Genomic DNA, 26,444 nt, shown 5'->3' with positions numbered 1-26,444 from the left:
GTCTGTCTTCTGTGGTTCTATCATGGCTGTGCCTGTCCCATACATGAACTATGGTCCTGTAATCAAGACTAGACTCTATGCCTGTTGGCAGTCAATTTGGAGTGAGCACATGTGAACCATTAAGTTCTAAAATTGGAACATGCGATATAAATATGTTCAGATACTAGCTTTTTTTTCCTCCAAACAGGGGAAAAAAATAAAAGATTTCAGCTTACCCCTTGTCAAGACACTCTGAGAAAACATGTCCAAAGTTGCTATTTCCAGGTTCCAAGTCCTGTTGGTCATGGTTGGAGAATAAACAACCCAGTCTTGAATGGATGGATGAGGCACCTGCTCCTGAAGCTGTGATGGACCTTGGGTTTTGTAAATCTTTATGTCCATACACAATGCCAAGCTATACATGTTTGTCCAACAAGATGAAATACATTGAAATGTCCAAGTCCAAAACGTGTGAATGGCCTAGAGGTACAGGAAGTTTATGAAACAGATTCCTCCAGATAATACTTCACAGGTGGATTGAGATGCTGATGAATATAGCAATAAAGCTAACTAAAAAAATCTGTAATACTGAAGATGAGATCAGTTGTGTTGCACATACTGGTATCAAGGAAGACATGATCCACACCAGTGGTTTGAGTTTGCAGCAAGGTGAATGTTTATTGTATTATAAATAGCATTATGAGAATAAAACATTGTTTAATAAGCATTAGCATTTTTACATTTGTAGAAAGCTTTCTCATTTGTTCTGAAAAAAATTGACATGGCTTTGGGAACAATATATATAAACAGCCAGTGACTGCTAGAGAATAATAATAAATTATATTTTAACAAAATTGTCCAATATAATGCGTACCCTATTTCACAAACAGTGAGATTAGAAGTATGCAATATTAAAACCTGATTGGCAATTGGTCAATCACAAGCCTGTTTTGTATTTATTTACATATGAAACCATGGGAGTACAAAATTATAAAAAGACATGATTTAACTGATTTTGCACAAGCCTTTTGGTATCCATTATTTATTTACCCAAATATACCTGGATATATTATTCATAATTGAGAATTTTTCAGTCTGAAAGGGAACGTAGTGTTTGAGCTAAAGGATTTAAAACATATTCAATTAGTTGTTATGTAATAAATTAGCAAAAAAAATTGGAATATTTTTGTTATATTGCTATATTTATTACCTTAAAATGTACCTCTTACTCCCATATTTGTAAAATAGTTCAGCATGTTTCACTTTAACAGCATGGCTTTCACAACTCAAATATTTCTTCCTTTCACAAATAATTCAACGGTCCCCTCAAAAAGACACTTTTTTTTTTAACCTAGGCTACTCATCTGAGACTTCCAACAGAAGGCATTGAGTTCTAAAGATAATAAGATTTCCAAAAATGTATGGTATATTTTGCCAGAATTTTTATACCAAATTCATAAAGTTTGTCTGACAGTCTGCTGAATATTAGTCATACTACAGAAAGAAGTATTTGGTAGCAAGAAACTAGAAATTAAACTATGTTCAATAATCACAATAAATACTTGAAAAAAATTTTAAAAATCTGCATATATTGATAATTTTATTCTTTCATAAAACCTCACTGATTTTTAACACTAATTAGGGTTGTCTTACCTTAAATTTTTCTTTTAAATATTTTGAATATATTGTTAAATATTTTGAAACTTGTTTTACATGCTCAGAAATTTTTTTTTAGTATTCCATTCTTCTGATGTATCAGAAGTATTAACAACTACAAAACATTGTCTATAAATATACTAGATATTTCAGGTAAATTTCAGTTTTAAAAAAGCTCTGAGATTTTTTAATACATTTGAAAATTCTTAGAAACATTAGTTAAAAACATTCACTAAATTTAGGAAAAAACTGTTAGAAAATTTATGTTACTAGAACATTATTCATCATTAACAACATCTGTTTCTAATCATTCTATACAAGGTAAACGTATTACTTCATGCACTTGTAATGCATTATATAATTCTGACACGTTCAAAAGGTAACTAACACATAAATTGTACATTTTACTAAAGTCAAACTTGATGAGTTAACAAAACTATATAAACTGCAGCACCACAATGTGGCTAAAAGTTAAACATAAAACTACGAAGAGTTACCATTTCCATCATCTTTTTCTCAGACCTTTAAGATAACCAGACTTTTGATTAAAACCTCAATTATATACAATAAGTATTTAGTATGGTAGAGAAAGTTTCATCAAAACAATATTTGTATTAAAAATCCATCATGTAAGAACAACTGCTATGTGGAATTTTGGTTTAGCAGCTCCCATGGTTTTACTAATTACCAATGCATTTACACATTGTGAAAAATTCCAACAAATATTGACCATTTTGTAAACCAGAAAAAACACTGGGTTGAACTGCAATGATAATGATTTAAGACTATAAATGTACATCTTCAATATCAGTTTGATTCTGCATAGAATTTTCTCTAATGACTCAAAGTTTAGAGAAAATTTTCATCAAGCTTCAACTTTGAAAGAAATTAAAATGGTATTTCTTTTCAGATGTATGTACTTAATTTTCCACTTAAAATTAATTTCTTTTTATCCATTTTCTGTGAAAAATATCAATTGTTGTTTCATAACAAGGCCGTAAGCTCATGTCACAAAACCCAATACTAAACTTGTTTTCTGCTGCTTTAAAAAAATCAAGGCCTCTACCTATCTTGATCACCCAGCCATTGTCAATCCTGTGAAAAAAAAATAAAATCTGAAACAAAATTATGGTTACGAAAAAATTAAATATATAATTAAAAAAATGTATTTTTATTACAATTTGGAAAAGGGTTAGTATGTTTTAGTTTTATGACATCTTTGGATTCTAATTAATTACAAAGCATTTCATCATTACTACAGTTTAACTTACTTCATCCACAAAATTAAAAATAAACAGCCCAGCATGGCCAGCTGGTTAAGGCACTCGACTTGTAATTTGAGGGTCGCAGGTTCAAATCCTTGTCATACCAAATGTACTCATTCTTTCAGTCGTGGGAGCGTTAGAATGTACAGGTCAATCCCACTACTCTTACAATGAGTAGCCCAAGAGTTGGTGGTGGGTGGTGATGACTAGCTACCTTCTCTCTAGTCTTACATTGTTAAATTAAGGATGGCTAGTACAGATAGCTCTTGTGTAGCTTTGTGCAAAATTCAAAACTAACTAAATCAAAAATAAAACTTAAAAATTAACAAAAACCATTTTGGATAGAATTAGTTTTCTTACATGACTGTATTTGGCAATGTCTGTTCACTGTTTATACATTTACCCAGTACCTATATCCTAATAACATAATTTCCATTACTTTTAAGCAGTGATTCTCATCTGTGTGCCACGAGAGATTGGCAGGTGTGCCGCAGTGTTTTTGAAACACATTAAACTTTCTTGGAATTACAAGCAAGTCGAACACATCAGTTAATAAAAGCTACTATAAAGACACTGAAACCTTCCAAAACATTCGATGATTTTCATTGAACTCGATCACTGAGAAGTTCAGACTTAAATTTCATTCTCAACTGCAACGGTTCAACTGTTAGTTTTATTGTGGCACAACAAGAGCTTCGTACTTAGTAAATGATAAATCAAACTCTGGAACTCAAGAAATGATGAATCAAATTCTGGAACACGTTCTCATTCTGCAGTAAGCTACAGCTGCTATGCTGTAGGTAGGAATTTTATATCAACTGCAGAACTTTATGTTTATCATGTATGAATTAGCTTTCTCTTTTGCAGCACCAGACTTACTTAAATATTTTTCCATGGATAAATGATAATGTGTTGAATCAAAAGCAAAGAATCAAACAAAAGTACAAAAATGAATACATCGAATACGGTTTTATCGCTTTGGAATCAGAACATTCTCAATTACCATTGTCTACTCTGCAATGCAGTTTTATCAAACAAGGAGCTTGTTCCTAGCAAACTGAAGAGACTCTTTGGAAACAAAACATTCAGCTGTGAAAGATAAACCAAAAGAATAGTTCGAGAATCTCGCGGTTCAACAACATGAACAATCAGGGAAGCTTGTGAACTACATGAAGCTGCCCGGAAAAGGACTGATTGCAAGTTATAAGGTTGCTCAGTTGTTGGCAAAGACAAAAAAAGTGCATATGGAGGCCAAATCTGTCATTGGCGCCAGCGTTAGCAATCATCATTGAAACTATGCTTGGAACGGATGCCGCCAAAAAGGTTAAGCAAGTTTCACTATCCAATGACACAATTTCGAGCAGAATTGTAGACTTGTCGTCGTATTTGAAGGATCAAGATTGTGAACACTTCGAAGAGTGTGAAGATGAATTGTCTCTGATGTGGTCTCTTCAATTTGATGAATCTACTGACGTTAGTGGAAAATCTCAAGTTCTGGCTTTTGTTTGCTTCATAAAAGATGGAAAAATCATAAATGAATACTTATTTTGCAAAGATTTAAAAAGTACAGTGAAAGGCCAAGACATTTTCGAGTTGGTGAATGAAAACATTTTGCTCTTCAAATTACAATGGAATAACTGTGTCAGCATTTCCACTGATGGCTGTCCTTCAAGGCAAGGAAAAAGAAGGGATTCGTCACTGGTGCGCTAACAAAATCCAAACATTACGATTGTTCACTGCATGATTCACAGAGAGGTGCTCACCTCCAAACCTTTGCCGAAAGATTTGCAGTCTGTTATGAATCAAGTGGTGAATTTCATCAAGTCTTGGCTACTTCAATCTCGACTTTTCTCTCTTCTCTGTGAGGCGATGGATTCAGACTACAAAAAGCTACTGTATCACACTGAAGTTTAATGGCTTTCAAAAGGAAAGGTGTTAAAGCATCTTGTCCAACTAAAAACTGAAGTAATTTCTTTCTTGGAGGTTGAGGAAGCAGATTTTGAATTTGTTTTCATGATGAGATCTGGTGGCTGAAGGTTCAATTTCTCTCTGACTTGTTTGACAAATTAAATTCTCTGAACTTAAGTCTCCAAGGACCATCTGAAAACATTATTACTACAACGTCCAAACTGAAACTCTTCGATGAAAAGGTGACGCTGTGGAAGAATAAGATCTCGAAAGGAGTCCTTGATTGTTTTCCTTCTGTTAACAAATATCCGTCAAAGAAGAAAATTGTCCTTCATATTTTGAACACATTAAGCGACCTACAGTCTGCCCTAAAACATTACTTCCTGTCACTTGCTGTTGACGAATATAACTGGGTGACCTATCCATTCAGAATCAACGAGACAACAAACCTTACAACTGAGGAGGAAGAACAAGCTCGTTGATTTACCCAACAACAAATTTTATCAATCATTGTTTCCCGAAAAGAGCTTGGATGAGTTTTGGATCTCCATTAAAAATTCATATTCTGCAATCAGTTCAAAAGCAGTTGAAGGTCTGCTTTCATTTGCATCTTCGTGGTTTTGCAAAATTGGATTTTCAGCCTTGACTGAAATTAAAGCCAGAAAGAGAGAAAAAAGCTTCTTACAGTTGATGATGAAATGCGAGCTTGTTTGTCTACATTAAAGTCTCATTTCAATTTGATTTGCTGTCTTAAGCAAGCACAAGTGTCACATTTAAAACATGTAAAAATAAAAAAAGTTTTAATTTTTCTGCTATACCGCAAAATCGTTAAAAAGCCTTAGAATGACACTCACGGCTAAAGCAAGTGATGGTATTGTCAATGTGCACATGACATTAATATCGCTTGCTTTGGCCGTGATTTTCGTTCTAAGGCTTTTTAAGTTACCTCTTCTGTGTTACATGTATCTAAACATGAAGCACAATGGCATTAATATCGCTTGCTTTGGCCGTGATTTTCGTTCTAAGACTTTTAACGCTTGCAGTATAATATATACCTAAAAAAATCATTAAGGCTTTCCAGGTGTGCTGCAAAAATTGTCAGATTGTTGTAGTGTGCTGCAAGTCAGAAAAGGTTGAGAACCACTGCTTTTAAGCCTTTATCTTTTGTCTTTCTAATGGCATATAAACCTTGTATTTCTTAGAACTGATCATACTCAAAAGAGACAGACCAACCAATGTTATGTTGAAACTTGTAGTATGTTTCACCATCAATAAAATTCTTCCTTAAGCTTACAAATCATTGTTTGCCTACTTATTATTATATTAGCATAATGTGCTTCCTAACTCAAGTATACATATGTAATTTCTACACTTTCAATGAGCAGGAATGAACCTGACCCTTCTTCTATGCTACACCATACAAGATGTAGTTTAAGCCCAGTACCACTTACAATAAGGCACTTTTTAACAACTCAAAATTCCACATCTGGCAAAAAGCACAAATCCTCTCCAACATAATCATGTGCACCATACCAGGACACAGCCCCAAAAAATTAGAAATAAATCTAAATTACCACTTTTCTTTGTAGGATGACTTCAAATTGTAACATAAAATTACATTTGTTTACCTGAAATAGTTTTAAATAAATAACAGTAAACATTTGTTTATACATAAATTTTATGTTTTTACTGCACTTTGAATCATTTCTAAATTAATATTTCTTCCAAAAATATTTATCAATTGATAAGCAAACATGTTACCCTATCAAATTACATAATGCAACTCAAAATCATACCTCATGAAAATTTGTATTGTTATTATTATTATTTATTTAACCTAGAGAGTTTATAATTTTTCACATTTTAGTTACTTTTATAATAATACATAAAGAATACATATGAAAAACAAGAAATAAAATAATTACCTTTTTTTTAACTATCAATGACACTTAACCCTACTTTTTTATATTAATGGTACCATTGCACTATATAATTTATTATCTAATTAAAAATAAAATTCACCACAAAACAGAGTAATAACATACAAAAAACATGTCTCATAACTATCAATTTTTCTGGCTTTTTAACTATATGATGAGAGTTATTAAAAATTCAGCTAAGCTCATCAATGTGTTTCCCTAAGAAGTATTTTGAACTAGAAGGAAAACAGACAATCTATGGAAAGAAAACAATGTAATATAATACATCATTGGTACATTAAAACTGGTATCCTATTTATTATAAATAATATAGTGTTAAATGTAAGACTGAACTTATAACAATTTCTAAAAGAAAGGTTCTGACAGGTGGGCGTGGCAAGTGGGGTCTGATTTTCTATTTTATGGCCAAATAAGATTGAATAATCTAAAAATTATGCTTTTCCTGAGTAATTACAACATTATAATAAATAATTTATGCTAAATTTCATACTTCTTGGAGAGGTGATAAATAAATTAAAGAGGAAATACCTGGAAAGCAAATATCATTTCTCATACTATGGGAAGATGAGAATTATTTTTAACAGTGTTTCTATGGGTTAGGATTTTGCAGAATCTACTTTTAAGTTATTTCATACCATTTGTTTATAGGCTAATACCTTTACCACATCCTGATTGGACAAGAAATAGGTGATTGCCACACTCTATGAAAAACAGATTCACAACTGGCCATAAAACAGATACTGACATTCAGTGTGTATGTGTACAAGCCATTTTCATCTTTTCCTCCATTAATTTTGCTTTATCAGTAGAGGAAAAGAAGAAAATGGCTTCTAAGAACAAAATGCACACTTGTGGAAAATGCCCTTGATACCAATGTGGATGCAATGGTTTAGACTCGGAGAAAACAACAGCATGAAAAGTAGATGGGAATCAACCATAGTGCAAATTAAAAGGCACAAAGAAAAAAAAATGGATTGATTATGCTATTCCATTGTAGAGTGATGGAGATATGTTTAGCAACACTTCTGAGGATCCTTTGGATTTTGTGATGCCTAAGAAATGGTGCAGATTATCCAAGAACTCAAGTGTGAAAGCAGGGCATTGTTGTAGTAATGCAACAGGGTGAGAAAACAATACCTATTCAATTCAGCAGTTCTTTGGTATTGAATACACACTGACATCAAAATTTCCAAAGGAAGAAGCTCAACAGAGTTGTCAAGTTTTGGTGCTCTTGACAAGAACAATTGATTGCTTGTATTACGCATGATTCTTTTAAAGATTCTATGCACCATATTACTCCCAGGAGGTCTAGATGGTCTTATAAACATAACTGGAAACAACATTTGTAAGAAATCTGATGACATAAAACTATTCTCATCTGCCAATGATGTAGAACAAGATTTGCCTCAGAGATGTAGTCAAATAAAAATTATACAATGTTAGTCAATCACATTCAAAGAAGCAAAAAAAGAGACTGGAGATTGGAAAACAAGCTTTTGAAAGAGATAGATGGCACTTTTGTCAATTGAACTCTGGGTTTCAGCTATAACTAGCAGATTGATTTGTCCAGCATTACTTTAAGCAAGCTGCACTGAAAGCAGTAAATTACCACTGATGAAGTTGATGAGAATTATTCCACTGTTGCTAAGGTCAAGGCCTTCATATCTCTTCTGAAAACAAAGAACAAGAAGAGAAACAAAGAGCCAAGAACACAACAAACTATGTTTGATCTCAGCCAAGAGGGTAAATCAACAGCACCACATGTACATCTAAGTTCACTACTGAGTAGTACGAGTCAAAAACTTGCAACATTGTCACTACATTTGGAAATTTTTTTCATTAAACTTTGTTTGGAATTTTAATTAAACTTGAAAATGCTAAAAGTACTTTTAGCTCATTCCAGAATGATGTTACACATTAAGGTCTGCCATACAGACTAAATTCTGTGCTCCTGGCCTATAAAAGTACTTTGAATATTTCCTTATACAATTAAGAACTTAAAACTTATAAAATATTACAACTTGGATTATTAGCTATGTTTTCACGCCAAGTTTACATATAATGATAAGAAAGTAGTTGAAAAAAGTTGTGAATGTAACTTAATAAAATTTCACATGCACACAAAATGTTACCCATTCTGAAAGTATAACAGCTAATTTTCATGTTATTCTCACTTGAGGAGGCAATTTTTGATTATTTAGAGATCAATATAACTATAAACTGCCCAAAAGAGCAATGCATGACAGGAAAAAAAGATACACAAACAATGCACAACTTTTCTTCAATGCAAACACACAGCTTTCTCCAACATTTACCTTACTTATGGTCTGCAAAGCTTAAAAAAATAGTGAAACAGCTATTCACAAACTGTCTGTTTTAAAGACGAACATACCAGCTAATGACTGTTGTAAGAACAGGAAAACTTGATAATTATACTGAAAATTCAGCATTGGCAGAAAGAGTAAAGACATATTTGACAAATACTGTGTACATCAAGGTGAACAAAATGCTATCCATGGGCAAAACTGGTTCCAGCCCATGTAACATTTCTCTCCTACCTACCATAACTCTAGCAATTGTGGAAAGAAAATAATAGGGTCTTTATAAAATCAATCCTGAGATAGCAGAAATGTGAGGCCCACAAAAACTTAAAATCTATGGAGTGGCTCCTCTTCAAACATTATCACTCACTCCAGATGTACACAATATTGATGCATGGTACCAACATTATTGTACACAGTATTGATACATGGTACCAACATTATTGCTCCACTGTGACAGAAAGGACTTTGACATAGAAACTATCTCTTGTCTATAACCTTTTAAATGTTATTTAATAAAACAACCAAACATATGACAGAAAGCAGAAAAATTACCTGATCTCCCTGTCATGTAAAGTCATGGAGTACTTGACTGTGAGGACAATTTTGCATTTCTTCAAACTTTCTGCTAACTGTGCAAATCTTTTTTCTTGTGCTGCTGGTTCATGCTAACCAAAAAAAAATATCAATTATAAATAATAGTAAACATACCACTAAATGTTCTGCAGCACAATAAAGAGTTCACATTTTAATCATCCTCAATTTACTGTCTTTCAAAGGAGTTCTGCATAACAGTGTTCTTGGAGAAACATTCAAGCAATAATTTCCTGATCAAACAATTAGAAACATATGAACAAGATATTAAAGAATAATTCCTTATAAGTACATGAAAAAGTAAATCCTTTATCTTAAATTATTTATAAGAAACTTTGAATCAGTACAAGTTTAAGATAATGATTCTGTTTTTATCCAATAAAACAACTTTATTAATGATTTAACAACAGGAATCAGTTAGTACAAACAAAAACTGAAAATTACATAATAATACTTCATATTACTATTACTTCAGCAAAGTAACTGACTATTCAAAACTGGCATTTTTTTGGTAAAAATAACATCTTAGTTTCTCCGTACCAACAAATCAGTGTTCTCTCGTATTACTATAAATAAAAGTTAGAAATTTGAGTAAAATGCAAGATATTTTTATGCTGAAATAACAACACTTACCTCTTCTTTTCCAGTCAGTAGCAATATTTCCTGTAAATCAGGGCATCTTTTCACCAAAAGCTCACAAAAACGTAGAAAGTTGTGAGTCTGTAACACATTAAAATAAAATAATTCATAACTGCAGAAATGCTTTTAGAATTTATTCACTGGAATAAACAACTTAAAACAAACATCAACTGAATCAACATCAACTCCCAAGATAAAAATATTCAACTTTAATTAGTAACAAAATACTCTTAAAATACACAGGTACAGTAATAGTTTTTGAACAAGTAAATAAAAAAAAGGCATTTTTGTCATTAGATACTAAAGGCCAACTCTATCCAATGCATTTACAAAATACATGCAAACCCACCTTTGATACAGCTGTTATACGTTAATATTTTCTATCAAAAACTAATCTTAACCAATATAAGACTTAACAAATATTAATTCAATATGATACCTGCAATTATAAGTGAAGTGCTAAAGTTCACATATTTTTTTTATTATTTTGCCTCTCGATTCCATGAAGGAACATAGGGCCGCAATCACTTGCAGATTCATTAACAGGCTGGTTTTTTAAGTGAGCAGGTTGTTAGCCTACCGTGCAACCCCCAACCAGGAGAAGAAACCTTAGTCGTCCCTAATTTTGCAGTGTAAGACTAGAGGGAAGGCAGCTAGTCATCACCACCCACCGCCAACTCTTGGGCTACTCTTTTACCAGCGAATAGTGGGATTGACCGTCACATTATAACGCCCTCACGGCTGAAAGGGCGAGCATGTTTAGCGGACTGGGATGCGAACCCGCGACCCTCGGATTACGAGTCGCATGCCTAACCCATTCGGCCATGCCGGGCAAGTTCACATATGCTGACATAATTTATCTAACAAGGAACCGACAGTAGAGTTATATATGAAATTTGACTCCTATTACAAAATTATCATCAGCAGAAAACCAAGAACTATACAGTCTTGCTTTTCTATACTTGCATGTCTCCAATTTGAGTTTTCAGATTTTATTAACCAAATTTAGTAAATGATCTTGAAGTTTAATGGCAGAACTTGCTCATATATAAGTTACATGTTCAAAAACCTTTTTTTGAGCATATGTTTGTGTATGCGTTTTTATGTATTACATATACGTATAGATAATTAACACTTAAACAAACTAAAGTCAAAAGGAAGGACTGCATTAAAAACAGTAAATCCAAATCTGTTATAAATAACATTTTAATAAACACTACAAACCCAAAAGAAAATTAAAAATAAGGATTAAAAAAATTGGTAACAATTCCAGACCTAGGTGTCACCACAATCAAAGCAGATAATGCCTGTGGTAGCAGCTCCAAAATGAGTTGAGGGTATCCCATCTCTACCAGACAAAATCCAAACACTGATGTTAAACTAATCAGCAAATATAGAAAATCAATTACGGGTATGGAGTTGAATGCTTGCACCCACAGTGTCTCAGCACCTACTGCCCTTTACTGTTTGCAGCCAGTTATGGGAAGGCAGTTACCCTTAAAAGGTTCATATACTTCCCAAAGTAGAAATGAAACTACCTTGAAATTTCGACTGCATGAAACTCTCAAACTTACAAAAGATATTAAATAAGTGATCTTAAATAGAACCCTACCTTAACAGTTTTATGTTCTTACCTTGAAAATTTATTCACGAATAACATGTGAAAGCCAAGACAAGCCCAACAACTTGTAGTTGGTCTCTCTGTCTTAGTATACTGAATAAAATTATAATTTCAAATTTAGCAACATGAATGCAGCTAACAATCTCTAATGACACAAAAGCTGTTTTCCATCTCAAGTTTATTTTTTAAATGTTCTCACATTTATTATAAAACAGTGTAAAAAATATTTTCTACTAGTAAAACTACCTAACTGATCAAATGATGTATTCTAATCATCATAAGTTACTTTAATAAACTGCATAGAGAGGAGCTTTTATTTAGCTAAATTATTCACTGGATTAATGTATAGTTCTAATCTATGTGGTGAACTCACTTTCACCAGAAGTTAATAATAAATGTATATTTCCCTTATTTTGAGACTGCCCAATGTCTAAATTATCAAATTATGTCAAAATTATTTATCAGTGATGGACATGTTTTTCATTTCACTCATATTTCATGGACGTGCTCTTTGTTTCTTTTCTTAATATTTTCAATCACATTTCTCACACATTCTTTGTTTTTTTACCCTGTACTTCAAATCACATTTCAGAATGCAGGTTGCTTGTTTCTTTTTCTATACTTTTTTACTTATGTAAAATCTTTCACACAACATATTGGCAAGCAGAAATTACAAACTGTTACAGTGAACAAAAAGTATTTTGAGTTAAAATGGGATATTAGGAAAAAATGAGTCACTGTGGTAAGCAACAGTTTGCTGTCATTAATTAGTTACATTTAAGTAAAGTCTCCTGAAATTTTTTAAAACAAAAATTACTAACACATTACAAAATAAATCTTTCAAGCTAAAAATGTATTAACAATGTTCATTTTCTTTCTACTTTTTTTTCCAATCTTTAATACTGAATGAACATAAGAAACTTTTTCCAAATCTTCAATAAATAAAATCTTAATAGTTTTCTGTTCTATTTAGTGCAATTGATAACTGACCCACATAAATTAATTTTGATTTTGGTTTTGAAAACCATCAGTACATAATTTAACCCTTTAGGCACACACATCACCATATGGGAATGCTCTAGTATGGTTTCAATTTTTTGCTAGAATTATTTCAGTTGTTGATTTGTATCCAAAGTGACATCTGCTGCTATTCAAACACCAGTAATATTCGCAGTCGAAAAGAGACACACCACACATGGAAATAAAATAAATAGTAGTGGATAGTAGATAAATACAGTAGAAGAGAAGTAAGAATAAGACAAAAGCACAAGAACTAGACATGAGTTAATTGCACAGGAATATCAAGAACCACCATCCCACACAGGAAAAACTGGCCCCAAGAAACAGTCAGCCAGCCTGATGGTAATTTTTAAACTGATCTGTAGCATGTGGAAAATGAAGTATACAAGAAAATTATATTTTTTAGTGAAGTACTTAAATATGTTTCCTCATCTCAAAAACCTCAAACTTATATATTCAAACATCTAACACTGCCCTCTACATTCCAACACTCAGTTACACAACCTTTTTCAAACATGTGGTCAGCTTCTGGTCAGTTACCTCTTTCTTTCTTTGTGAACCTGACGATGACCAAAGAAAGTCGAAACATTGTTCGCTCCTCTACATAAAATATTTTCTCAACCCAAACGAGCCATTTTTACATATACATAACCTCAAACTTCCTTTATGTAATCCCTAAGATCTCTTAAATACATTTTAAACTTTTTTTTCAGTAAAACTCGATAGTTTATCTGTTATTCTCTCTACCCTAACCCAAAACCTGACTGGTCACTTTGACCAACACTGTAACCACCAAAACAACAAAATAAATGTAAATTCTTTTTTTATTTCTTTCTATAATGACTTCATATTGTAATAAGAAACTGCATTCATTTACTCTAAGTAGCTCTATGTTCATAACAGTATACATCTATTTGTAATGAAATTTTATTATTTGATTGCTCTTTGAACCATGACTAATTACTGTTTGTGCCATTATAAGTTGTAAATCAGTTATGGCACAAGCAGCTCAAGTTATGCTATCAAATTATGTTACTCTTGAACTGCTAATTAGTTCAAGCAGCTCTCACGTGTGCCTAAAGAAACCTTTATTTTTATTTTAGCAAAATATTTTATTTATACTACTTACTTTACTTAATCTAATCTTAACTAACCTACAAATATCCTTATTTTTACATTTTAGTTGCTTTTATAATTATACATGAAGAACAAACATTAAAAACAAGAAATAAAATACTTATCAAATCTTTTTTCTCACTCTCAGCTGTCAAAACCTAACCCTAATTTTTATACTACTCATAGCATTGCAATTAATAATAATATTTAGTTAATTAAATAATTCTCCAAACAACATAGACTAATAACATGCAAAAAGTACAAAATTCTCTTATCTCTCAAAAATTTTTGACTTTCTAACTCTGTGACAAGAGTTGTTACAATTTCATCCAAGCTAGTTATTAACTTTTTCACAGAAATGCTGCTCAAACTCTGAATTAAACTGACATTTAACCATTGAAAACATAAAACATTATCCAACACATTATTCAATAGAAGAAAACCTCGTCTTTTATTGGTTATAGGTAATACGTAATTCAACACAAGTGAACTATTAACGAATTATGAAAGGTCAAAAGGGATCAAATTTCCTATTCAATAGCTCTGCAATAAAACATAGCTGGAGACTATAATAAATGTGGTGTATCTGAGGAAAAAATGATTTTTTAGAAAGTAATTTTTCAAAGGATGCTAAATAAAGTAGGGATACTTACACAATAAGAGAAAATATGTCGTGTGTTACACTAGGAGAAATTCAGGATTTTTTAAAATATTGTCTTGTGTAATAATTATACTATTATACTATTCAAATATGAATTATTAGATAAAAATTATGCTATTCTAATTGGTATAACATAAACAAACAGTAGTTTAATAGCATTTTCAATGTAAGAAACTAAAATTTATGTCATGCTTAATAAAGGATACACAAGACAATAGGGTTAACTCAAATCAGAGATAGCCATTATAGTGCCACATTTAAAAGGTTAAATTAAAACATAGTTATCTCAGGAAGTATAAAAACTTTGTGTCACTGATTTTGCTCATGATACTAACAGACGGTATGACATCATAAATGAGCTGTCTATGTCAAAGCCAACAATTCATTCATAAATATCATCAGGCCTTCAATTTCATTTGTGAGTACATGAATATTGTAAGTAATCAGAAGATTTTAAAATTAAAAACAATTTCAATGTTTAAAATGCACAATGAAATAATTTTATAAAACAAAAATTTAACTCAACTCATTGTAATCTATGAGCGTGGCATGAATATTGTACATAAGCGAATACTTCTTTCCAAAATTGTGCATTATCACAAACTAACCTTTCATATTTATTTAACAAAGAATTATTTATTTTATGACACAATATCTTTATTGATTATCTGGTATTTAATTCATATTTGCTATTAGGTTCATTCCGAATCATTGTTTCCTGCCATTGTATCCATTTCAGGAAGAGAAATTAGTTTTTTTGTACATACATAAACTATGTTTAGTTTCACCAATATATCTTTTGTTGTATTCACATATAATTTAATGTATATTTGTTTTTTCTCTAAAATGTCTCTTTTTATCTTTGATATTAGGAAGAATTGTTTTAATCTTGTTAAATAGTTTAAAACCAGGAATAAAATCATTTTTTCTGAAAACACTGGCAATTTGACTAGTTACACCTTGTACATATGGTAATATTACAGTACTGTTTAATTTTATTGTAATAAATACTGTTTAACCTGTTCAGTGCCGTAGACGAGATAACTCGTCCAAGCCGATCGGTAACACAGTGACAAAGATGAGTTAAATAGTTCTCAATAATACCTAACTTCAATGCTAAATGTTAGCACCATACATTTGACCTACTTACAAATTGTTTTACTTTTGATCCAAAATGGCATCACAAAAAAAATTTCAAAATGAAACAGCATTAGAGTTGTATTGTAGCAGCTGAAATACTTAGCAGTCAACAGGTTAATCTAGTACACTGCTTGATAAACACAAATTGTACTTTCTTTATACCATAAAGTTCAATTACATCAGCATTATAACCTCTGCCATTAGCAATGCCTTTTACTTGTATAATCTAATTCACTTTCCAAATTAGTAGAATTCGAACACATTTTAAATGCTCTGTCTACATAATTAGAATATTTCATGGGAAAAGAAAGTAATGAGTTCCTCACCTGATGAATTGTTCGTATGTAAGGATCTTCAACTTCAACCCTTGAGACAGAGTCTTCAAGAAATGGACTGAAGACTTTCTCATAACTATAGCCACTCTCATTGTTATTAATACGTATCTGCTCATGGTAGGTTCCATCTGAAATAAAAACAAATTAATATACACGATAAATAAATATTTTACGTATTATACCCACACAAATAACGTTTCTTTTTACATCTCCTTACAGCTTAAATTAACACTGAGCAAAACCTGTTTTGTTTAGAGAACTTCAATAAAAATATTAACATATCACAAAAGAAATGTGTGTGTGTGTGTTTTCTTATAGCAAAGCCACATCAGACTATCTGCTGAATCCACAGAGGGGAATCAAACCCCTGATTTTAGCATTGTAAATCCAATGACTTATTGCTGTAAGTAGTACATAGGAGTAACTAATGTTATGTTCATAATACAGCCAACTCAACTGGGAATTCAGATTTTTAAAATGATCAGATATGCATAATTAGCTAAACTTGCCTTCTTTTTCTTTTTGGACGAGCTTCTTCACTTCTTCTGCTCTGTCCATATAATCAGAGGCTTTCTGCCTGAAATATTTCTTCTTTGCATCATTACTGGTCTCTGAAAAAAAAACTTTTCATTATAAGTATTTCTGTTATCTTCAAACTTAACTCTTCCAGAATGAGCTCAGCCTTTAGGGACAAACCTCTTGTGCTTTTTATAGTTTTCATGCTATAACCTTTAAGCTAGTAAGCATTATTCACAAAATTTTACAGGTTATCATAAAACATCACAAGAATTTTGTACAAAAAATATCCAATTTTACTATTGATTTACAAGATATTTTAATAAACATTTTTCTTGTGCTTTCTTTCTTTTAGAATGTTGACTATCCGATATGCAAAGTAATTTGGATTTTAAGATTACAAATACTTTGATGCATCAAAAAGTTTTCAAATTTCACTTCAAAGTCTTTATAACCTCTAGATAATTAGCAAACATTTTTTAAGAAAAAATATTATTTTATCTGTTATTTTTACTGTTGAATCTCTATGTGGGTTCAGTTGATTTAACTGACCTTGTAATAACCATAAATATTAGGAAATAAATAAAAATACTTCCTTTATTCTAGAATGACTAACAAATTATAACTTAAAAATATAAATGTTTAGACCAAATAGCTTTAATCTCATAACATCATGCACTCAGTTACAAACATTGTGCTCATTTGCTACCTGTCATAGATTGCTATGCTTCATCAACCTTCACACGAGAAGATAAGAAATATTTTTTAAGGTTTTACATTTTGAAATAATGAAAAACTATAAATTATTAAAACCATAAAATTTCACTATAATTTGTCAAGCTTAGTAGCTAAGATGAATTTGGGTAAAAAATATATAACATTTTGAGCTTATAAAATCTTATATTACTGCTTCAAACCTAACATAAAAAGGAAGAGTTTGTCACCCAAATACTTTAAAAAGGCTGAGTGAGCCACCAGGTGGACATCCTGGACTTGAGCTTTTGATTGGTTACTCACAAATCAGGCACTGATGCATGTATGTGAGCATTTCCAAAAATGGAAAGAGGTGTGTGTGGCCACTATGTTTGAGTTGGTAAATGTAATAATATCTCAGCAAATAGAAAAGACAGAAGGATCTTTTTTATATTTTAGCTTGTCAATACTGGTAGTTTGAGTTCCTAATTCATACAAAAGTTATAATTCTCCTGTACTGAAAAAGTATTTCCAATTAGTACTTCCCTCCACTCACAAGATATATATATTCTCATTCATTGCTAGCCCTATATAAGAACCTTTTATTTATGCATGCCATAAGCCTTCTGCTCCTCTTTTGAAATTAAGTGATCCCAGTGTGTCTCTCGTGTAAATCATTATGCATTACTATGCACCTCTACTGAACTATTACTTTTAAGCCTGGCAGAAAATTGAAGCACTGGAAGGGTGTGGGTGGGAAGTCTGAACGGAGAAAGCTATTTATTGAAAATACATTTTCAGTATAGGAAAATTACAACTTCCACAACAGTATATCCCTCCTCTCACAAGATTAGCTAGTATCCCACATTGATTAGAAGGAAGGACCAGTGTGAGAGAAAAACAGACATACTCCTTGAGAGCATCCAAAGGATACCTCCCTAGAAGAGAGTCAGATCTAAAGAGGGGAACTGCAACACTTTCATGGCAAATATACTCTCTGCCTGTGTGTGGAATGTGCAAGATTTCTGTGTGGAAAATGAGGAGCACATCTGAGTGTGAGAGAATTTGGTAGGAAAGCAATCCTAACCAGAGAAAGAATATTGTAAAGAGTTATGGTGCAGCAGTCAATACTCGGTAAAACTACATGTAAAACCTCCTCACAAAGTAGTGACATCCACACAAGGGTAGAATGAGGGTAATACCATCTTCACCTCAAACCCAAAAACCATGGTATTAAGAACAACTCTGATCCATGGGTATGACACAAAGATTAGCTCTGAGCTATCAATCCAGGAACTTAACATATAGTAACAAAAGGATGTCTATTGCATGTAATAAACTCCCCCAACTATGAAACATTCTGGACTTTCCAAATGGCAATAACATCACCCATAAGAAAAGAAAGCAAGGCATACCCAAGGAAAGAACTAGAATAATCTTACACACCACTGCTGTGACCCATAACACAGATGGGGAAAATCAAGTAAGGAAGACAGACAACCCAAAACTTGTGTGAGGATGCACACTAATGGATTCATTCTAAATCAAAACCAGGCCATGAGATACCAGGATCCATGTGCAGCAGTGAAATGATGGCTACCAAATGAAGGAGTGAACTATAATTTTAACAGCTCAAATCCAACTGTTGTGTAAACTGCATCAAGAGACCAAGTCATCGAGCACTCTGGAGGCCACATCTCATCTACATCAGTAGAACACTACCATTTTATTCTTAGTAGAACCCAATCAGAAAAATCCCTCCATAGTCAATCACCCCAGCATCTTTGAACACAAAAGTAGTAAGGACTCCTAAACTCCATTAGAAGAAAGGAAGGTGAATATGCAATGTAGAATCCAGAGGAACATCATCACCAGAGACAATGTAATGGGTGCCCATGAAACCCTATTCTGAAAAGCAGACCACATCAAAATATTAATTCAAGGCAAAATAAGCAGTTATTCCATTCTGCTTCACCTATGTAGTCCATTGGTGAATATGTTCCAAATCAGGCAAGTTTGTAAAGCAAAAAAATTGCATTGTTATTCACCTGTAAGCTATCTTGTGGAATACCTCATCTCACCAATAAGCATTTCAAACCCATGTAAAACAGTACAATGCAACATGGTTGTATAGTGCAGATTTCAAATGAAGGACACCTGATTAGGCACCACTTGCTACAAAGCAGGATTCAAGTAGTGAATAATGAAGCAAGAGCCCATGAAAGGAAAGACAACGTATAGAAACTTACTCAGTTAAGAGTCACATTGAAGTCATAGGTGATAGATGAAAACCTAATGAGAAAGAATCTTCAATACAATGTAGATAAGAGAAAATGGGCATAATAAGCGTACTCCTTATGATGAAATGTAGGAGTCCCTCCAAACGCTAACGAAGATGAGATGACAAGAAAGAGATAAGGATGTTGAATCTGATGAGAATATATCTGGAACACAGTCCTAGAAAGTAAACCAATGGGATTAAAAGTCAAATACAATTGGTGATGACAGGAGAAAGATCTTGACTCAAGAAAAGCTGCCTATGAATAAAGAAATAGGAGGGGGCATTACTGGAAAAAAAAAACTTACGGGCAATAAAACAACAATTAACACAGATGATACCTAAGAACCAATTCAGATTGGGACAAGGATAAAGGTAGGAAATGAAAGGAAGGCAATTAGGTAAAAGAAGTTGCCTCCCCTAGCCACCAATGTCTTGGATAGGAAGTAAAGATCTGGATAAAGGAGAAGAGGGGGGGTGGAAAAAATGTAGAAGAAACATCGTGGGAAACAAATCCAACTTCCAATGTAAACAGACAGAAGAGAAGGAACTATGCTTCAAGAGAAAATACATGGAACAAAAGAAAGTAATGCAAAAGAAGAAAAGTGAAGAAATAAAAGATCACATGAATATCCCAGGTCAGAATGGTAGGCAGTCAGGAAGAATGACTAATCCAGCAGGAATGTTTTGAGCACAATAAGGATAAGCAAGGTAAAGATTCTGCAGTTTCAGGTATAGGACAAGGCAGCCTGATAACCCAAGACAGAGAGGACTGAATGTCCATGGTTGAAAACCTAGGGGAGAAACTCTGCCACCCAAGATACATGGATTCAATTCCCTAACTCAGATTAAAAACAAACATGTCTCTTTGTGTCAATAAATGCCCACTGAAGAAGAATGAATGGAACAAGCTTTAAGAAAGCTACCTATAGGTATAAAATTTCTGAAATGGAGGATATATCAAGTGGGTGTGGCAAGAAGAGTGATTTTCTCTTTGATATCTCTGTAACAAAACTGAAAGATACAAAAACTGATTTATCTGAGAAATGACAATTCCACTGAGTAATTCACATTAAGTTTCATATGCAATGAAGAGTGTTCAATAAAATATGGAAGAGGAGATGATTAAAAAAAATGGTCAGAATTATCACACAAGGCAGTGTGATACACCAATGTATTTTCAATAAATAGCTCTCTCCGTTCACACTTCCCACCCCCACCCTTCCAGTGCTTCAATTTTCTGCCAGGCTTAAAAGTGATAGTTCGGTAGAGGTGCATAGTGATGCATAATGATTTACATGAGAGACACACTGGGATCACTTAATTTCAAAAGAGAAGCAGAAGGCTTATGGCATGCATAAATACCTTAATAAGGAAATACTCTTTAACCTTCCCACTAAGGCAGGCCTCAAGAAATCCCACACATTAGGTCACCATTTACTATCAAGTTTTATAAATATCGCCTTATAAAATTAATAACTTAAAACATATAAACTATTAAAATATGGAGTATCAACTACAATGTTATGCTATAATAATTGGTATAACAAACAAATAGTAATTTAATTCAAGTTTTTTAAATTCCTTGCTAAAAGTACATCACATGTGCAGTTAGACCCAGTCATCAGGAAAAGGTTCAACTACATTGTCCTCTTATAAAAATACCCTTGAACAAAGAAGAATAAAAAAAACACAGAATATACAATACATAGCTCTAATAAGCTACGTAATTTTAAAAATAAGCCCTTCAACCCACTAACTGATAACCCTTTTCATAAAAAAACACAATTTTTAATATTATTCATATGTCCCTTTTAAAAAAGGTAGTTTAATATTATGCAGAAGAATCAAATGTGACAAAATGAACACCTTTATAAATCAAAACATGGGAAACAAAATTTTCAGTACTATAAACCTGTCTAAATATTCACTTTTAATATACAGTCAAAAACAAACCACTACAATATCAAAACATACTAGAAAACATTCTCAATAAAACACATCAAGTAATTAAAATGCACACCACATCCTTCCAGACAAATAACACGACTACAATTAGAATATGTAATGAAATAATAAACAAAAGAAAGAAAATGTTTTAACTCTCAAAATAATCTGACAATAAAATGTTAACAACAAATAAGGAAACACTCTTTAACCTTCCCACTAAGGCAGGCCTCAAGAAATCCCACACATTAGGTCACCATAGCAACTAAAAATTTCAGTATTTTATTCATGTGTAGGACTGTGCAAAACAAAACTGAATATAGAACATTTCTAAATCTAGGAAGTTTGAAAGTATTTTCATGTTCTTTCAGGCCTAAAGAGGATTTTGTTTTTACAATTTTAAGGGCAGATAGAACAGGTTTCAAATGTGTGCCATATTGTTTTTCTTCTTTTTCTCAATTCAACCAATCAGTACTCATATGAGATCAAAGAGAGTTATTTCAGACAATACTATCAAGCGACTGTTGATATTATTGTATATATAATTGTAATGAAGCACTCATTGTTGTGAAAATAAATATACACACTAGTGCCTCATTTATCTGTTTGGTTTGGGAAAAGCAAAAAATAATGCACAACAGAAACAGCAGATAATTGAGGCACTTGTGTATCTCACTTGTTAGCCAATGTTTAATTTAAATAAAATGTTTCAATATATTTAAGTTCCTTGTTTTAAATTATAATATTTTCACTGTCATTTAACTACATTATCATAAGAAATTATAAAAGTTGTCACAATAATAATCATAAAAGCCAAGTGTTGGTTGGTTGGTCAGTCATCCTTGATTTCTCTAAATTATGTGAGTACACAACCAACCCACTTCTATGACACTTCCTCTTTTGATTGCTCAGCCCCACTTTAGTTGAATTTAAATGCTAGGCATAAATAACTCCTAAATTTTGGCACTTTTACTGCTGTAGACAAAAAAGTGCATTTGCATCCTTGAAAAATAAGTAAAAAAATTAGTGCAAATCTATACTTGGGAATTATAACATAAAAGCCTTTGTTAAAACAGCTCAAAAATATTAATTATCTGTAGGGAAGAGAATACTGCATAACTGGGCAACTCCCCAAAACAACATGAACATGCATCTGTGGTTAAAGGATGTCCACTGTGTAGCATAGACCAGTGAATGACAACTGAAACTTTAAGAAACCTATGTGTATTTTGCATGCTTTTGTATGCTGTATTTTTAATCACTAATCAAAATACAGTTATTCAAGTTACACATACTTTGTAATTTTGTTTCAACAGCTAAAAATAAAAGGAGGTAAGCCATGGCTTGAACTGGCCAACTTAGGATTAGAGCACATGGCAGATCCTGTACTTGAAAACCACAGATCTCGTGTAACACCTGAACTTTTGCAAATAAATTACTCCAAATGTTTTGTCAATTATTGTCTAAAATTGCAATAGAACAACTATTTTCAGAAAATCTGAGGAGAAAACCACAAATAACTGACCCACTAATGTAGACCCCATTTCTTGGTGCAAACAGTAGTGAAGTTAGGTTAAAGCACATCTGGCTTCCAAGTTTTTGTTGCCTCTTAGATCTGAAAATATATGTGAAACCTGTACTAATGGTAGATCAGAGTGCACATGTCATGACCTTTTAGAGAGTTACATTCAAAATTTAATTAAGCCACTTTATTATCAATATATACAAATAAACTTGACAATGAAACATAGTTAATAAATCACATTTTTTATACAAGTTTTAAGTCCTTCACTTTATAAAAATATATTTTTGAAGTCCCCTAATCTCTAATAGTAAGAGAATCAAGAAATTTGTTCTCTAGTAAGACAAAGTTTAATTTTATATTTATGAACTATAAACAAGAAAGTCACCCACTTACCATGCTCCCCCTGTCACATCCTTCATTTAACAAATTGACAATAGTTATTCCAGATATTTTATACAGTATCATGTGTAACTACTATTGTGCTAGTGACAATTTCACCAACTCAAACATTTTTATTTAACCAAAATATCTTACACCACTCTTACTGCAAAACAACAGGTAAAGATTTTTTTTTTCTCAGACATATTGTCTCGGACATATTACCATTATCCTTCTGTCAGAATTTTCTATATGCCAAATATTTCAGAGTTAAAGTTGAAGCATCCTCTCAGGATGCTATCAGTAAATAACATCGCACAGGTCAGTATTACCATTTCACAAAGCCTTAACTTCGAGACCAAGTTCATAATTTTCATTAACTTGTAGCTTAATAATTGTGATTATGTAATCTGGCTCAAGCTCAAATACTTTGTAACTATCTCAGGTCACAGCTGAATCTTGCCTTTCAGTCTGCCCATCTTTATCTTACTAATCCTGAACAGGCAGATAAGCATTCTTGGCTCTTTCCTCCTTATCTTCAAGATCAAAACTATGGCTTCATCTTCATCTGACTCAACTACTGCCTCTTCTGACTTTTGATCAAGCTAGTTCAGTTTTATCAATCGCATGCACCTCCAATGTTGTAACTTTTATATTTAAGGACCATCCATAGCCAAGAGGTTTTCATGCCACTGGCATATACCAAAGACACACCCAGTCTCCACTTTGGTACAACTAATCCTTCACACTCTTATCATATCACCTCTCCTGTCATATAATAACCTTTCATAGCTGTTAACAAGCAAGCTTTTACATGGCTACTAATGCAGATTTAAATACTCCCACATTCACACAGATAGTGTGCAATATCCACTTGAAGTGGAGGACCTTTCACAATGTCTACAAAGAACATTTAGTAAGCACCTATAAATCTGTTCAGTTGAGTGATATACCATCAATATGTGTTTGATCCCAGCTAGTTTAGCCAGGGTTAATGAACTATAGCAAATATGTCCATGACAGAATATACTGTGGATAAAAATGTGAAGTTCACATCTTCGTCACACTCAACAATTTACACCACTCAGAAAATAACTGGTTACTAGGATTAACCCCCTGATCCTTCTGGATCTATTCAGGTGATCCAAACTAGGCTATCCAGTGTTCCTGTGAAGTAGTTAATGATCACGTCTAAATTGCTGACCTATTTCTGTCTTCAGGAATAGGCCAGCAATATCCAGATCTATTCTCTGTAAAGAAGAACCAGCAATTCTTTTCTGTAGTTTATCTTCTTTAAGTTGATTTTTCCTCTTAGTGGCATGTATTCAAACAGTGTTCATTTCAGTGTTGAAAACCTTGATTAAATCCAGTCAGAAGTACTGTAGTTGAGCATTAGTACTTGTGCTCATAACATCTTTATACCCTACAGTTTCTGTGTTATGGAAAATATGTAGAATCTTATGCTTCAATGTTTTGGGGATGTTTAACTATGAATCATTACTTAGCTTTTGGTATCAATAATACACTCATAACTGGTTGTACAAGTGCCACAGTTTATATTCATCCATGCCACATTCTTCAATTTGAGCTTGTCGCACCACAAAGAGTGCCCATAAAAGATGTGGGTCCTTCAGATGCTCTGAAGAGCTTCCAAAATGTTAATTATAGCATATACCCACCAGTGGAATCTCCTGATCTATGACTTGTCATTATTATAACAGATTCATGTAGCCTTAAGTGAGTTTGGCTGACCTCCATGCTTTATGGAATACACTTTCATTGCACTCCCCCCAACTGACTTTGTCTGTGAAAATATCTTCACAATCTAAAAGTAAGTTTTACAGTGCAATCTGCACAGTTATCTATGTATGCAGTCAATCTTTAAATGGCACCTATCTTCCAAGCCATGGACTACTTTATTTTACCCAAAGTGGAACGTCCAGCACAATTCAGTAATAACAGTTGCTCCCCATCCAAGTGCTTGATGGACTCAAGGGCCAATTTGGGTTTCTCTAGTTTTTCATAGCTACACCTGCATATTCATTATATGCTGTTGATTCTCCTGAACTTGTTGCATTGTGAGAGCAATGAGTAATTGACAGTCTACAGTTGAACGGAAGAGAGAGAGAGGTTGTCCCTAGAAAACCCTATAGGATTCCCATGAAGATCCTCAGACAGGAAGAGGATTAAATTGGAGTATTATAAAGAGTATCATATGAAGACCAAGAAGGGAAAATGGGATATAGGCAGGATGAACAGAAAAAAAAATGGTACCCATCTCTCCAAACAGGTAGCACTGAACCCACAACTGGTGGACCAAAATCTGGGAGTCCACCCTAAAAGCCACAAGAGTGAACCAACACAAAGCCTACGGCAACACCTAATGGGGCAGCAAAAGCATAGTGTAAACACAAACATAAGGGGGGGAAGAGTAGACACAATAAAGAAAGGCAATATAATTATGGCAATAATTGATTGATTGATTGATTTAGTGTTTTATGGCACAAAGCAGCTAGGCTATCTGCACCAAATGTCCAGTAAAAAGGTAAAAATAAAGTAAATGTAGTAAAATACATAAAAGGAAATCAAGGTAAAACAAAACATCATTGAAACTAAGAAAAAGTATAAAACCAATGTTGACACCTAGTCTATAATGTTAAGATAGAAAGCAGAGTAAAAGAAGTTGTGAAGTACTTACTCTAGCAAAATGGTAATGATCATAACCAGCCAGGAAGACTAACAGGTAAGTTCAAGAACCACCGTCAGTCACCTGAAGTTGGCCTTTCCAGTCCTGGTTCCGGGTTATGTGTCATAGCAACCAGTATCAAAATGTAAAATAATAGATGTTTTAAAAGACATATAGCAAAATCGTAATAATGAGTAGCCAAATGTCCAGTAAAAAGGTAAAAGTA

The 26,444-nt window shown here is 32.8% G+C and overlaps 1 protein-coding gene across 3 annotated transcripts in view; it reads right to left on the bottom strand.

Annotated features, from left to right (window-relative positions):
- Positions 1-631: 631 nt before the first annotated feature.
- The window catches only part of LOC143247487 (MIT domain-containing protein 1-like), a 38,847-nt gene continuing 13,034 nt past the window's right edge, over positions 632-26,444 (bottom strand). For all 3 annotated transcript variants that reach the window (XM_076495716.1, XM_076495715.1, XM_076495717.1), the window contains exons 2-6: positions 16,705-16,806; positions 16,187-16,323; positions 10,297-10,383; positions 9,625-9,737; positions 632-2,730 (exon numbers count right to left, since the gene is read on the bottom strand). In XM_076495716.1, coding sequence (XP_076351831.1) covers positions 2,574-2,730; positions 9,625-9,737; positions 10,297-10,383; positions 16,187-16,323; positions 16,705-16,806 — 596 coding nt within the window. In that variant the 3' untranslated portion in view covers positions 632-2,573. The remainder of the gene's footprint in view (positions 2,731-9,624; positions 9,738-10,296; positions 10,384-16,186; positions 16,324-16,704; positions 16,807-26,444) is intronic.

Source organism: Tachypleus tridentatus, chromosome 3 (genome assembly GCF_004210375.1).
Source record: "Tachypleus tridentatus isolate NWPU-2018 chromosome 3, ASM421037v1, whole genome shotgun sequence".
Taxonomy (NCBI): Eukaryota; Metazoa; Arthropoda; class Merostomata; order Xiphosura; family Limulidae; genus Tachypleus; species Tachypleus tridentatus.
The sequence above is the reverse complement of the archived record's forward strand: the minus strand, read 5'-3'. Positions and strand labels throughout refer to the sequence as shown.